This window comes from Lampetra planeri, chromosome 74, assembly GCF_965212315.1.
Source record: "Lampetra planeri chromosome 74, kcLamPlan1.2.h2, whole genome shotgun sequence".
Lineage (NCBI taxonomy): Eukaryota > Metazoa > Chordata > Hyperoartia > Petromyzontiformes > Petromyzontidae > Lampetra > Lampetra planeri.
Genome location: NC_136179.1, coordinates 2,915,943 through 2,930,286, shown reverse-complemented (window position 1 = coordinate 2,930,286; position 14,344 = coordinate 2,915,943). Strand labels below are relative to the sequence as shown.

The 14,344-nt window shown below is 45.2% G+C and overlaps 1 protein-coding gene across 1 annotated transcript in view; it reads right to left on the bottom strand.

The window, feature by feature from the left end:
• Positions 1-626: 626 nt before the first annotated feature.
• Positions 627-14,344, bottom strand: part of LOC144737822 (uncharacterized) — a 29,404-nt gene continuing 15,686 nt past the window's right edge. Inside the window, exons 5-6 of the mRNA XM_078620696.1 lie at positions 3,268-3,983; positions 627-630 (exon numbers count right to left, since the gene is read on the bottom strand). Coding sequence (XP_078476822.1) covers positions 627-630; positions 3,268-3,983 — 720 coding nt within the window. The remainder of the gene's footprint in view (positions 631-3,267; positions 3,984-14,344) is intronic.

The window sequence follows — 14,344 nt, the reverse complement described above, 5'->3', positions numbered from 1 at the left end:
CTATCTTGAAGTCAAGGCCATATATTCAACGAACGCGTCATCAATGTACATCCTGAAATCAGCTATCTAAAGTCGATTAATACCAATCAAAAAAAGCTATATACTTGAAAAAAACTGTTTAAAATGTTGAGTAAAGATGTACCTACAGACGCATTCCAACTTTAGCTCAACAGGAACACTTAACGACTACAATTGAACCCTCTCACAACCAGTGCTCATCACACCCCTTCGGCAAGTAATCCGATAACATTACAAACCACCACTATGCACGTAATTAAACTAAAATGGTAAAAATTACACACAAAAGTACTCGATACGGATTAAAAGGTATAGCCACATGACATAATATTTTTTCAGTCACCCCGAGCTCTCTGGTTGACTCTCGAGCCACTCCATTACATCCAGCCATCTCTCGGGATCAAACTGCATGGGATCGAAGGTGGAAACTTCTTCAAGGCTCATTGCAGCACCTTGAATTTCAGCTTTTGATTTCAGTTTCCTATCGTTGTGGACCTTCTGATGCCTTTTAAGAGTTGACGACTGTGAAAATGCCTTCCCACACACAGGGCACAAGAATGGCTTCTCGCCCGTGTGTGTTTTCTTATGGGTGATGTAAAAACAGTGCGTCAACTAAGGGACAATTGGTGACAACAAGATAAAGAGAGTTCGAGAAGGGAAGGCGGGACCATGTGTGGGCGGAGGTTCACGCCGAGAATGAGAGAGGGGGAGGAACGAGGTTTGGGGCTGTGTTGGCTGGTTGCTGTTTCGTCGTCGTCGTTGCTATATCGTGACGACTGGGGTCTGAAACCGCGTTAAAGGCTAAATAAAAGAACCCTCTGCAGTCTGAGTCCGGAGTCATTACAATTGTAACGATTCATTATTTCACGGGCTAATATTGGGTTTGTGCGATTATTTTACATATTCATACTGAATATTGCTATTTGATGCCATTGAGATGGAATATTCATCCAATAGTGGACAGCTTGATCCTTATACCACCAAAGTGTTATTCAAATATTTGTAATCCCATCCTGATCCTGCACTTTCCGTTTCACATATTCCACCCTTGGTTCGCACGTGCATATTACATACATACATGTTACATGCAGACATACTACATACAGACATATCACATGCATACAGTACATATTACATACAGGCATGTTACATACGGACGAGCAAAGTGTGATTACTAGAGGACCACGGTGTGAATTCGAATATCACACTTCAATGTTCGGTGTTCTAATCTTTAACACCAGTTTATTGTTATTTTATAGCGTTATAATGTATCGCTCATAGCTTATATGGTTAGAGTTCACAACATTATAGTTTACTATAACACTAGTTTGTAGTGTTATTTTAAAGCGTTACAATGTATAGCTCATAGTTTAACGGTTATATTGTTAGAGTTTATAATGTTAGAGTATGCAATGTGAGTTTACAATTTTGTTGAAGTGCCCTGTTCTCGTGGGACCCGACGCGGATTTGGAAATAATTGCTATGATCATGTCTGAGCTGGGATGAGCGACTAATGTTTACTTTGTTTAATCATAACTGTGTGTAGGTTAGTGTCATCGGGGCTTAGTGAATACTACTCATTAATGAACTCATACTTCTTTCGGTAGAAATTTGAAATCGTGTTGGTAGAACAAGTCGCCTGCCTTTTCTAGACGAAATTGTTATCTTCAAGTGCGTCCGTAAATATGCTGCTAAAATACACAGCATAGGGAAGGCTGCCTTGTTCGGGAGATGCAGTTTGGGTAAGGCGCTTTGGCCGGGTGATGACACGGATTCTGAAACAATGGAGTTAAACACTCACTGCTTGGCCCCGTCGACAGCAGCGAAGGCTGTCATATACCGCCCCATTTACGAGTTCGCTGTATAATGTGTATCGTTGAAGGTGCTAGGTGTTGTCTTTTCTAACAGCTACTAACGTCTATGTATTGACTGTTTTTTGGATTTGTCCATTGATGTTTTTCTTTTTATTGCGGCCTTTTTTTGTTGAATTTTGTCACTTGAGTGTTGCAGTTTGTTTAAGAATTCGTCACGTGAGAGTGGTGTTTTGCATGTGGGAATTTCTCTGTCACAATTTGTGATTGTTTTAATAATTGTCACCATTAATAATCTGATGAGTTTATAATGAGTTTAGCGTGTATTTATATAAATATATTCCGTCTTTTGTTATTCGATTACATCTAGCAGTGAAAATCGTGATTGTAATATGACCATGTTGTAATTGTAATACATTTTATCAGATCCTTACACGTACACTATACATACATATTAGCGATTCGTATACGACCACACTGTGATTCGAATGCTTCTAATAGTATTATAATACCTTACCTCCGTTTATATGGTTGTAAATTAAAACACTAGTTTATAATCGTTTAATGTTTAGTGTTATCGTTCATAGTATTACAGTGTACATGTTATGAGTACAGTTTATCCCCGACATACTTCGGGATTAGGGACTGGTACGTTGATGAACGATTAACTACGGGGACCTTTCACCTCAAGGAACACGTGTTAATCGTGTAGACAGACAAGATGCTGCCGGTTAAGGGGACACTTGTGTGACGGAGATCCTACACCTGAAATTCTCTTAACATGTTTTTGCTAGGAACATTATAAAATAAAGACCGGACAAACATTGGTTAAAAATACGTTTTTATTCATCTGCAATCATTTTTACGTCAAAACTCGAAGGGAATATTTATTATGTCCTATGTTCACACATTTCCAGTACCATGCAAACCATTTCTGTTCCAGGAATACCAAAGCGTTAAAGTATCATTCCCCATGATTTCCTTATTAGTTCACCACATTTGTTCACTGTGCGTCTATCTTGAAGTCAAGGCCATATATTCAACGAACGCGTCATCAATGTACATCCTGAAATCAGCTATCTAAAGTCGATTAATACCAATCAAAAAAAGCTATATACTTGAAAAAAACTGTTTAAAATGTTGAGTAAAGATGTACCTACAGACGCATTCCAACTTTAGCTCAACAGGAACACTTAACGACTACAATTGAACCCTCTCACAACCAGTGCTCATCACACCCCTTCGGCAAGTAATCCGATAACATTACAAACCACCACTATGCACGTAATTAAACTAAAATGGTAAAAATTACACACAAAAGTACTCGATACGGATTAAAAGGTATAGCCACATGACATAATATTTTTTCAGTCACCCCGAGCTCTCTGGTTGACTCTCGAGCCACTCCATTACATCCAGCCATCTCTCGGGATCAAACTGCATGGGATCGAAGGTGGAAACTTCTTCAAGGCTCATTGCAGCACCTTGAATTTCAGCTTTTGATTTCAGTTTCCTATCGTTGTGGACCTTCTGATGCCTTTTAAGAGTTGACGACTGTGAAAATGCCTTCCCACACACAGGGCACAAGAATGGCTTCTCGCCCGTGTGTGTTTTCTTATGATTTTGAAGAGTTGTTGAGCGTGCAAATGTCTTCCCACACACAGAGCACAGGAATGGCTTCTCGCCCGTGTGTGTTCTTTGATGGTATTGAAGAGTTGACGATTGTGCAAATGCCTTCCCACACACAGGGCATAGGAATGGCTTCTCGCCCGTGTGTGTTCTCTGATGTTCTTGAAGAGTTACCGAGTGTGCAAATGCCTTCCCACACACAGGGCACAGGAATGGCTTCTCGCCCGTGTGTGTTTTCTGATGGTGTTGAAGAGTTGACGAGTGTGCAAATGCCTTCCCACACACAGGGCACAGGAATGGCTTCTCGCCCGTGTGTGTTCTCTGATGGTCTTGAAGAGTTGACGCGTGTGCAAATGCCTCCCCACACACAGAGCACTGGAATGACTTCTCGCCCGTGTGTGTTCTCTGATGAGTTTGAAGAGTTGACAATTGTGCAAATGCCTTCCCACACACAGAGCACAGGAATGGCTTCTCGCCCGTGTGTGTTCTTTGGTGTCTCTTAAGATGTGATGGCCGTGAAAAGGACTTCCCACACACAGAGCAATTGAATGGCTTCTTGCCTCCGTGTGGAGAGCGTCTCTGCTCCATGTGAGCGTAGTAACAGCAGCGGTGTTATCGAGTCAAATGTACGCTATCGGCCGCAATGATGTTTAGCGTTTTAGAGTTTTGGATTTTGTTAACTGCTAAAACAAGAACGACACTCGCGTCTAACCGAGACGCAAAAAAATACCGCTAATTTGACGACGAACACGTTTAAGAGTTTATCCGCGAAAATAGACACTTACTTGGAGATTCACGGTATATCGATGTCTAGAACCCGTCTGAAGATGTCGCCACGAACTCTCCCGACGCAAAGTCGCCTAACTGTCGACACAGCAATTGTGCTCGCCAGGATGCGTTGTCTCGCGGTTGAAGGGCGATCAGCAGAGCGACGAGTCGAGCGTCCAACCTCATCAAGTTCTCTCTCGAAATGGCATTAAGCTCTGCTTCTGAGCCGCCTTATAACTCCCCCCCTAGGATCCATTCCTTTGTCTTTCAGGATATTTGCATTCGATTGTTAATTTTGGAAGGTACAATCCGCATGTATATTAACATACCGAAGGGTAATGTGCCCATTGTGCTTCATGCATGAATATGTAAGTGCATCTCAGTGTGTAATTGTTCGCCTATTTTTAATAAATGGGATGAGCGCTGGAAAAACAAGTTCCCCATGCCATCCATTGTCCTCGATTGTAATCCCATACCTCCATTTACGTGATTATACAATGTAACAATTAATAGTATTTTACGGAGTTATAATGGATAGGTTGTAGTTCATAGTTTATAATATTATAAACTCTTTGGTTATTTAATTAAAAGTCACATAGGCATAAAATAAATCACGACGTTTTGGGCACAACACAAGCGTCCGTCATGTTGGAAAGCATTGTCTGCTGCTGAGGCAGACTGTTTTACAACGTTTGAAATGGGTGTAGACCTCGGGTCATAAAAAAGTGGCCGGGACTAGTGATGTTCACTTGAGAAATTAGCATGTAACTTTACAAAAGGAAGAGAGCGGCCTTCTCGACGAGGGAGTGAAACCCAATAGGTAATATTCTTTTACAGCGTTACAATGGATAGGTAAGGTATTAGAATCTCATTATAAGCAGTAGAATCACAGTGTGGTCTTATTAGAATAGCACTTTGCTCATATGTATGTATAGTGTACGTGCAAGGATCGGATTAAAATCATTACAATAACACTACGGTCGTTATAGAATCACGTCACTTAAACAGAACATGACAATTCGTTACTAAAGCATGTCTATTCCGGTCACTATTCTTCAATTAGGATTACCGTTGGCACGGCTATTTTAGTACACACAATCGACAGGAAGCACAAGGACAATGGGTTCACTTAATTCGCATGCCTATTGTACGTTGATTACCATATACATTACCCAAACGGCAATGGGTACCCATAGCCATATATATATATGTATCCATTAACACCCCGCCCTCCCCCACTTCGCGCAAGAAGAGCACACACGTTTTGTCATCACATCTACCTCTCTATTTACGGAACGAAACAGGAGGACGTCTCCACAAAAACTGGTCGTAGCCTAATGAAACTAGTTGTAATTACTGGCGAAAAGTCGTACTCAGATTGTAAATGTTGTGGCTTGGCTCTCCAACACACCATTGTGCTGGACTAGTAACGAATTAGCATGTCCTGTTTACGTGACAAACCTTACTAATTGGGTGTGTGGGTGGTGGCGGGTTTAACGACACATTTTCATATGTAGGCGATTCATGGATACGGTATTCGAATCTCATTAGAAGTATTAAAATCTCAATCTGCTCATATAAAAGAAAGCTGACGTTCAATCGACCCGGGGGTTGGATATGCGAACTGTGGGGGGTGCAGGGTTAGAATCGAATTCAAACTCCTAGAATAACAATATAGTCGTATTAGCATTTTACTGTGCTTGACTGTATGTTATGTGTAAATGCAAATTATTAGTCGTGAATGCGAGGCAGGGGTTAAGAGGTGCATGTTTAATCCAGTGTTCGTCTCGATCAACCAAAATTAGTACAAAGTCGGTCATAAAGGAGTACGAGTTATTTCATGAGTAGTATTCGCTGAGCCCCCAGATACTAACCTACCCACGGTTATGGTTAAACAAAGTAACGTTTAGTCACTTAATTTTCAGCTCAGACATGATCATCGCAATAATTTCCGAAGACGTGTGGGTGGTCCCGCGAGAGCAGGGCCTGGCTACAAATAGTCGAGCAGCAGAAACGGCAGAATCAGAAGTAGTTGCGTCGCCCTCAAAATGTGTTGTTGCTGCTGCTGTTGTCGCTGCTGTTATTGGTGCTGCTATAGTTACTTCTGTTGCTGTTATGTGTCTGGTGGTTGCTCATTTACTCATCACCACCCATAATCATCAACACAAATCATCAGTATCAACACCCATTATCATCATTATCACTATCAACTCACCATCACCAACCATCGTCTCCACCACCACCCAGCCATCACAACCAACATTCATCATAACCACCACCAATCATCCATAATCACAACAACTCATCATCATCACCACCCATAACTATCACCACCCATCATCATAACCTCCACAATCATTACCACCACCCATCATCATCACTACCACCCATCATAATCACTACACATTATCATCCCCACCCATCATCATTACCACCCTTCATAATCACCACACTTCATTACCACCACCCATCTTCATCACCACCCATCATCATCATCACCATCCATTATCAAGTAACATCATCATCACCACCCATCATAAATTAACAAACACACACAGCTACAAACATAGATATGTAACCTGACACAGACATCGATAACAGACACACACAAATAAACAATCTCTTTAACAACTAAATTATAAAAAGCCCAAATTACCTTTACACAATAACAATTTACATGTAACTCAAATCCACACTTAGTAAAACCACCTCACTCACTTAAATATAACTACAGATCAATAACTATAATAAAAACCTTAATTTAAAAGTAAATAAACCAATGGGATGGTGTGTATGCGCTTGAAATGTAATTAATGAAATGCAAGTTAATAATTCCAATTAAACAAAAAATAACTATGAACAAATATGAAGCCTGAGGCCTAGGTATATGCCAGGCCTGATGGCCAGGCATCGCTTCAGTCCTCGCCGCAGTAACGGCGACATCAAAGACAGCACAAAGCGAGGGGGCAAATGTTTAATGTCGAACCGAGGACTCTGCTGTTTCCGGTGACGCACACCACCCGCACTGCACCACGTGGTGCGCCCGCCAAGCGCGTGGGGGCGGAGCCTCGCTGTAGTGACGTCACCTCTGTTACGTCATAGCCACGCCTCCACCCGCAGTCGAGAGGAATGCACACGAGTGAGCAGCAGCAGAAGAAGCTTTTGCAGAGCGAATCCTCAACGAGGTGAGCGTCCCTGTTGACGATGTGTGTTGTTTATTTTTACTGCACGTTTTGACTACAAACTAAAGCTTCATTATTTTTGTATATGTTGGTAATTGGATTTTCTAAAACCAAATTAGGACTATTAGTTAGGTTACTTGGCATGCTCTGATATGTTGCTGTTACTGTCATTGTTTAGACCCAAAGCAAGTCAACATTTAAAACATTCCTAACTAACCTGTTTAAATCTCATATAATATGATTAACATGTCCATAATGATTGTGTTCTGATTGCCTGCATAATTGTGCCCTGCATTACATGTATTGAATGTTATCCAACACGGGGGAGGAGTCTGCCTTTTAGGTCAGACCCAAGCTGCTGCCATAGACGTCTCCTATCTGTGATGTCACAGCCACATGGGCGGTACCTCTGACATCAAGTGACCTACGACGTCATTCTAGGGTTATAACAAATAATTAAAGTATGGTCATTTGACCCCAATGACCTACAAGACATAGGGGGGGGGCCTTTATCAAACAGTCGATTAATACAAATGGGCTGTGCATCAACATACTTGTCTGGATTAGAGGTTAAACATCACGGTTATGTCTGGCGATTATGTCTAATGCAATAGGCAGTTGGAATAAACATGTTCGCGTGGGTGGATGAGTGAGTGATCTGACGCACGCGTGAGTGGGCAAACAAGCGAGTGAGTGGACTTGTAAAACAAACGGCACGAAAGTGATTTGATTGGTACAGCGAGTGGTCAAATATGTAATAATTGAGAGGATGAGTGATTCAAAAGGCTGATAAATCTGAGCGTTTTTACAACCTCCCCAGGCCCTCCAACATCAAACAGAAACCATTCCTTCCCAACAAAATGGACAGACAACGCAAGTGGGCTGAGATCTTGGAGGACTATGATGGTAAGTCCCAGTTACCTGCATCACGTGGCTTTTATGCAGAGGAGGCAGCTCCCTGATTAATTATTTTTAGTGGACGTGGCTTGGTGGTGATGGGAAGAGGTAACGGTCAAGGGTGGCAGACAGCATGGATTTAGAGCTGCGTTTCAAGCATCTTTGTTTAAACGGGGGTCTCAAGTTCATGAAATTGATGATCTCAACATGCTTACAAAAATATTTACTTGTAACGTTTTACTGCCATGTGATTAATATTTCTCAACAGCAGGTGATGTTATGTGTTAAGAGGTAATTACAATAATCTCAGAATTAGTTCCGTGAATCTCCACGTGCTTCGTTCTCTAATACATTACTCGTCCTTTGAATTAATTTTGTTTTCCGTAGCCCGGGAGTCATGGCGCCAGTCGACCACGTGGGGGGACATTATGGATGAAGTGGACCCTTTCCCAGGCCAAAGCTATGAAAATCGTTCCCCAAAGGTGTGTATGGGGTCTATGGGAGTCAAACACCACATTCTCTCCACACTCCCACACCATTGCACCAATACATCACTACACCTCACATCACCACACCATCTCTTCACATCACCTTTCTCATCACACCACATCACCACCAACTCAATACAATATACTCTTATGCATCCTTGCAGTCACGAAAGCTTCAAATCGAGAATCAATACAATATCATAGAGCCTCATAAAGCGTCAATACCATCACAAGGCACCTTCTCTCCAGAACATTCCACAATTTCACCTCTCCATATCACAACACCATCTCCCAACACCATCACTCCATCCCTCCATCATCACGTCATGCCATGAGTTAACGTGCATGTTTTCATCCGTACAAAGATGTGCCAGTATGCATTTTTGTTTGTCTACGTGCCCGTCCATGTTTGTGTGCCTGCGAGAATGGATGTTGTCCTGAGTGCGCATGTCTGAATGGTCATGTGCTTATCTTCGCGTGAACAGAGGAGCATTGGGGAGGTGAAGAACTTCAGCGGAGTGAAGCGTCTCCAGGAGGACAAGCGCCTTGCGAAGGAGAAATGCGCAATGGAAGAGAAGCGCCCCAATGAGGTGAAGCGCCTCGCCAAGTTGAAGCACCAAACGGAGCAGAAGTGCCTTCGAAACAAAATCCTCAACGACGTGAAATGCGTCATGGAAAAGCGCCTCCACGAAGAAACGCGCTTCATGGAGGAGAAGCGCCTTCGCGAGGTGAAGCGTCTCAAGGAGAAGCATCTGGAGGGAGAGAAGCGCCTCATCGATGTGAAGCGGGTCAAGGAAGAGAAGCGCCTCATGGAGGAGAAGCGGGTCAAGGAAGAGAAGCGCCTCATGGAGGAGAAGCGGGTGGAAGAAGAGAAGCGCCTTGTCGAGGAGCAGCGCCTCATTGAGGTGCAGCGGGTCGAGGAAGAGAAGCACCTCATGGAGGAGAATCGCCTCTTTGAGGTGAAGCGTCTCATAGAGCTGAAGCGTCTCGAGAAGAAGAAGAAGCGTCTTGAGGAGAGGCGCTTTCGCAAGGTGAAGCTCCTCGAGGAGAAACGTCTCATGCAGGAGAAGCGCCTCCTTGAGGTGAAGCGTCAAGAGGAGGAGCACTTGATGGAGGAGAAGCGTCTTGTGGAGCAAAAGCGCCTCGAGGAGGAGGAGCGCCTCGCCAAGATCGAGCGACAATGGCTCCAGACCGCTACCACCAGCAGCAGCACCACTACCACTGCTACCGCCACCACCGCCGCCGCCAACGCAACCAAACCTGTGTTGAGCCCAATTGCTCCGAGCTTTGGAGAAGAGGGCTTCCAAGAAGATAAAGCAAACTCCGGAGTCGCTGAGCCACGGTAAACCACTCTGCGTGTGCGCCCTGTGTGTTTATTTTTGTTATTTATTGCCATGCTTCTCACGCAGCATCAGCCTTACTCGGTCTTAAGACTTTTTTTCAGGAGGATCCTGCAAGTTTCCTCGCATTTTGCAAGAAAGTTGCTACTGTTTGCGATCCAAATTGAACGATTTGCATTGCTTGTGTGGGTTCAGTAACAGGGAGAAAGCTGCGGAACTTTCCCAGAACAAGGGGCTGCATAATCCACACGGAGAATGTGGCCAAACGTGGAAATCAAACCCAGGTCAATGTTGCTGTGATGCACAGGTGCTCAAGCCCTGTCGCGCTCTCAAAATTCACAGACACTGCAAACCCCACGTGTACATTCCGCTATAGTGTGGACAGATTTATTTTTCATAACTGGTTTTTGGGTTAGACCACATAGCAAAGTTGGCATATCTTCACCATGTAACCCTCCATCCACCGTGAGATTTTCGCTGTCTATCGCCTGTTTCCAGGCCAGCTGCCAAGTCGCCTCGTAATGCACAGCGACAGCTACCACTGAGAGGGGTGTCCAATTTAAAACGCAATGAGATGAGAGATGCGAGAGGCTCATCGCATGCAATGCACTCTGAGATGCCTTCGACGTCAAGGGAGGTGGCTCTCTCGACCACAAATCACTGACGGACACTTTTTTGAAATCGTGGATGTGTTGAAGCGGCCAAATGGTCATGCACTCATTCTTCACCGCTTACAGTTCAGATCTTGCTTCCCGCCTTGGCTATTATTGCTGCTGCATTGACCACACAGATACACACCCATTCCGTCACATTGGACGTTCAGGGTCTCTATCGATGCCATTTGAAATGCTTAGGACATTATGTGCAAGGGGTCAATTAGAATATACATATAGAAAATTTTAAATCTAGATTTGAAGTTTTCGTGACTACAGGGATCCATACTCTTTGGTTATATCGGTAAATTCACGTAGGCATGAAATAAAATAAATTAAATTAAATCATGACGTTTCGATTGCCATGTCGTTATTGCAAGAATGTTTCTTGCTGTGGTTTCCCACCTGATGATGATTGCTTGTGTTGCAATCGAAACGTTGTGATTTAATTTATTTGATTTTATACCTACGTGACTTTACCGAGCAAAAAAATTTCACTTAAAATTATTCAGCTAAATTTGCACAGCAACGCCACCCACTACTGTGAAACTACAGCAACCTGTGTGAGACACAGCTGCACCTATCTCAAGGATAGCCTGGCGCCATGAAAATGACGGCACCAATACTAAGAACACTCACTGGCCATGTCGTTATTGCTGTTTCTATTCAGCTCGAATTAATCCGCCACACATTAAACCCACGGACGATGGGGAGATGGCGATGTCTGCCGTAGCAGCAAGGTGGAACGTTGTCGTGTTTGTCTCTTCACAGATCTGAGCCAGCGCAGCCCTCCTCCTCACTCGTCCAGGCCTTTGAAGTGAAGACAGAGGTTGTGGAGAAGGAGACGAAGGAAGAGGTGAACGAGATGATGGAGGATGAGGTAGAGACAGAGGAGGAGAAATCGGAGGAAGAGAAGGCAAAGGAGGACGAGATTGTGATGGTGACAATGGAGGAGAACACGGAGGGAGAAGAGAAAGACAATACGGAGATGGAGGACAAGGAGACAACAAAGGATGCACAGATGGTCGTGGTGGAGGACATGGAGACGACGAACAAAGGGGAAACAATAGTGGTAGAGGAGGAAGAGAAGACGGTGGTGGAGATGATGGTGCCGGAAGGTGAGGAGATGGAGGAAGAGATGGTGCTAGCGAAGGAGAAGAAGATGGAAAAGATGGAGGTGGCACAGGAAGAGGTCGAGAAGATGGTGGTGGAGGATGAAGAAGAGGGGATGGAGGAGGGTGAGACGGAGGAGAAGATGGAAGAGGTGCAGGTGGGGATGCACGAAAAGAAGAGGAAGCGAGGGGGCTTCGCTCGCGTGGCGAGAGCGATCGCCTCACTCCTCCGCCGCGTGCTGCTTTGTGGTGGCAGGTCCACCGCCCAGTAGGGGTGGTGGTGGTGGTCGTGCATCGGTGCCAACCGTGACCACTATCACCACACTACCCACCCACCCAGTGATACTCGCTACACACACCACACGGTTCCCCAGAGAGACGGTGCCACTGGGACCACAGCTGGGGAATGAAGCTGAGCAGCAGATGCCAGGACTACAGCGGAGAATGACTGCTGCCAGAAGACCTCACATCACACACACACACGGGACTATGCCATTAGCAATGCCAGCCCCACACTGGGCCCCTTCCATGCTGGTTTTCATACAGGCAGTCCTCATGTCTGGATGTTTTCGCCTGAGGACGACCGCTCGTGTTGCGATCGAAGCGTAGTGATTTCTTTATTATTATTTTATTTGTTCTACCTACGTGACTTTATTGAAAGCACCAAAGAGTATGAAATACGTCTTGTCTGCTGATGTTGTTCATGTCCGTGTTCATCGATATCCCACATTGCTTACACTACACACCACACACAATGAAATAAATAGAAACTAGAACGACTTCCAGGAATGGGCAAAGATCGAGGAAACTCTTTCAATGGAGCGAGTTCAGTGTGTTCGATTCAACATCTCTCTGTCAGTCTGTGTCTCTGTGTGTCTCTCTCTGCCTGTCTCTGTGTCTATGTCGTCTCTGTATCTCTGTCTCTGTGTTCCTCTTGTCTGTGTCTGTCCGCCTGTCTTGTCTGTCTGTGTGTGTCTATCAGCGTCTGTCCAACCGGAGTCAACGACTGTCAGTAGCAGCAGGCGCCCGTTCAACTCCCACGACTACACGCCACTCAAACTTACTCCCAACACACAAAGATCCCCCGTATAGCCTTAACGGACTGTAGGGGCAAGTGCTGTTAGCGAGCACCTATTAAGGGTGGGACGGCACACGAGGGGGTGGGTGGCCAGCACCACGCCCGGCCGCCTTTGTCTCCCCAGTGGCGATGTTGACACACCGCACCGGGTACTCGTTTGAGGCTGAGTCGACGTAGGGGAGGCTCAGGACCGGTTCAGAAAGTCGTCACTGGCGGTGTTGGCCACGAGCGGGAATGGAACTCGGCTGGTCGGTGCGGAGCGCAGCGCTCACCACGACACTGCCGCTCCCCTTCTGTCAACAAACTTGAACTCTGACCCCGCTCTCTGACGTCACCGCTTAGCGTGACCTCACGGGCGTCAAACGCCAGGGGGAGGTGTTCCTCGCTAGTGACGTCATGTCACCCACCCCCGACCACCGCGCTCTAGAGCGTGACGTCATCTCTTCTCGGCCGCTGCCGATATCTGTCCCAGTGCAAATCCTTATTTGGGCAAAGCCACGCCCGGTAACTGGCGGCTCATCTTAAACAACTACGCTGGTTTGGTCGTCTGCGTGCGTATCTGGACGTTAATTTATTTACGGACCCGCCCAAAGAAGCTCGCTCTGATTCGATGAAAATAAAACAGCCGGCAAAAAGCCACAGCTCACTTTGATTCGATAAAAATAAATAATTAACACGCCCCGAAGAGAGCGATAGCATAGGTTTGGCAAGGTCTGCCCGCAGTGCTGCAGTGCACTGTGGGCGCAGACCCTGCGCTGTGTGAGTGTGGTGTGTATGCAAGTGTGCGAATGGTAATTACGCTAATATTACGTATATTTACGTAAAAAAATGGCTGCTGCGTGCTGCGATTAGTGGAGTCCCCAAACAACTTTACCTTACGAGTAGGCAGGGGTCGCTACTCGCTATACAGTAAGTCTTAGCGGACTGAGCTGGCAGCTTCAGCTTCACCTGCCGGGACCACGGCCAGTTGCGTAGCGCCCCCTACAGTTTCGCCCATGGGTCAATACCCCCATGGGGCAACCCAGCTGACTGTTTGATGCGTACAATGGGTACTCTTCGGTTTATCCGGCTTATTACCATTATTATGTATTGACGTTGATCACGTCTCCATGGACGGCATGCTGCTGCTGGTAAGGGCATGTGTTGCATAATATGCAGCATGTATCCGCGTATCATGTTTGCCACGGATGCAGTTGGTGTTACTGTACATTTATGATGTTTTGGAGCGCCAATCCCATGCACTTTGAAATGTAATAAACTGTCTAAAAAGGTTGCAGCCCGGCCCCCGCCGCTGTCACTCTCTGGCCGTTGCACAAGCCATATCCGAATTTGCGACATGCTAAAACAATGAGTACAGTGTGACACCAC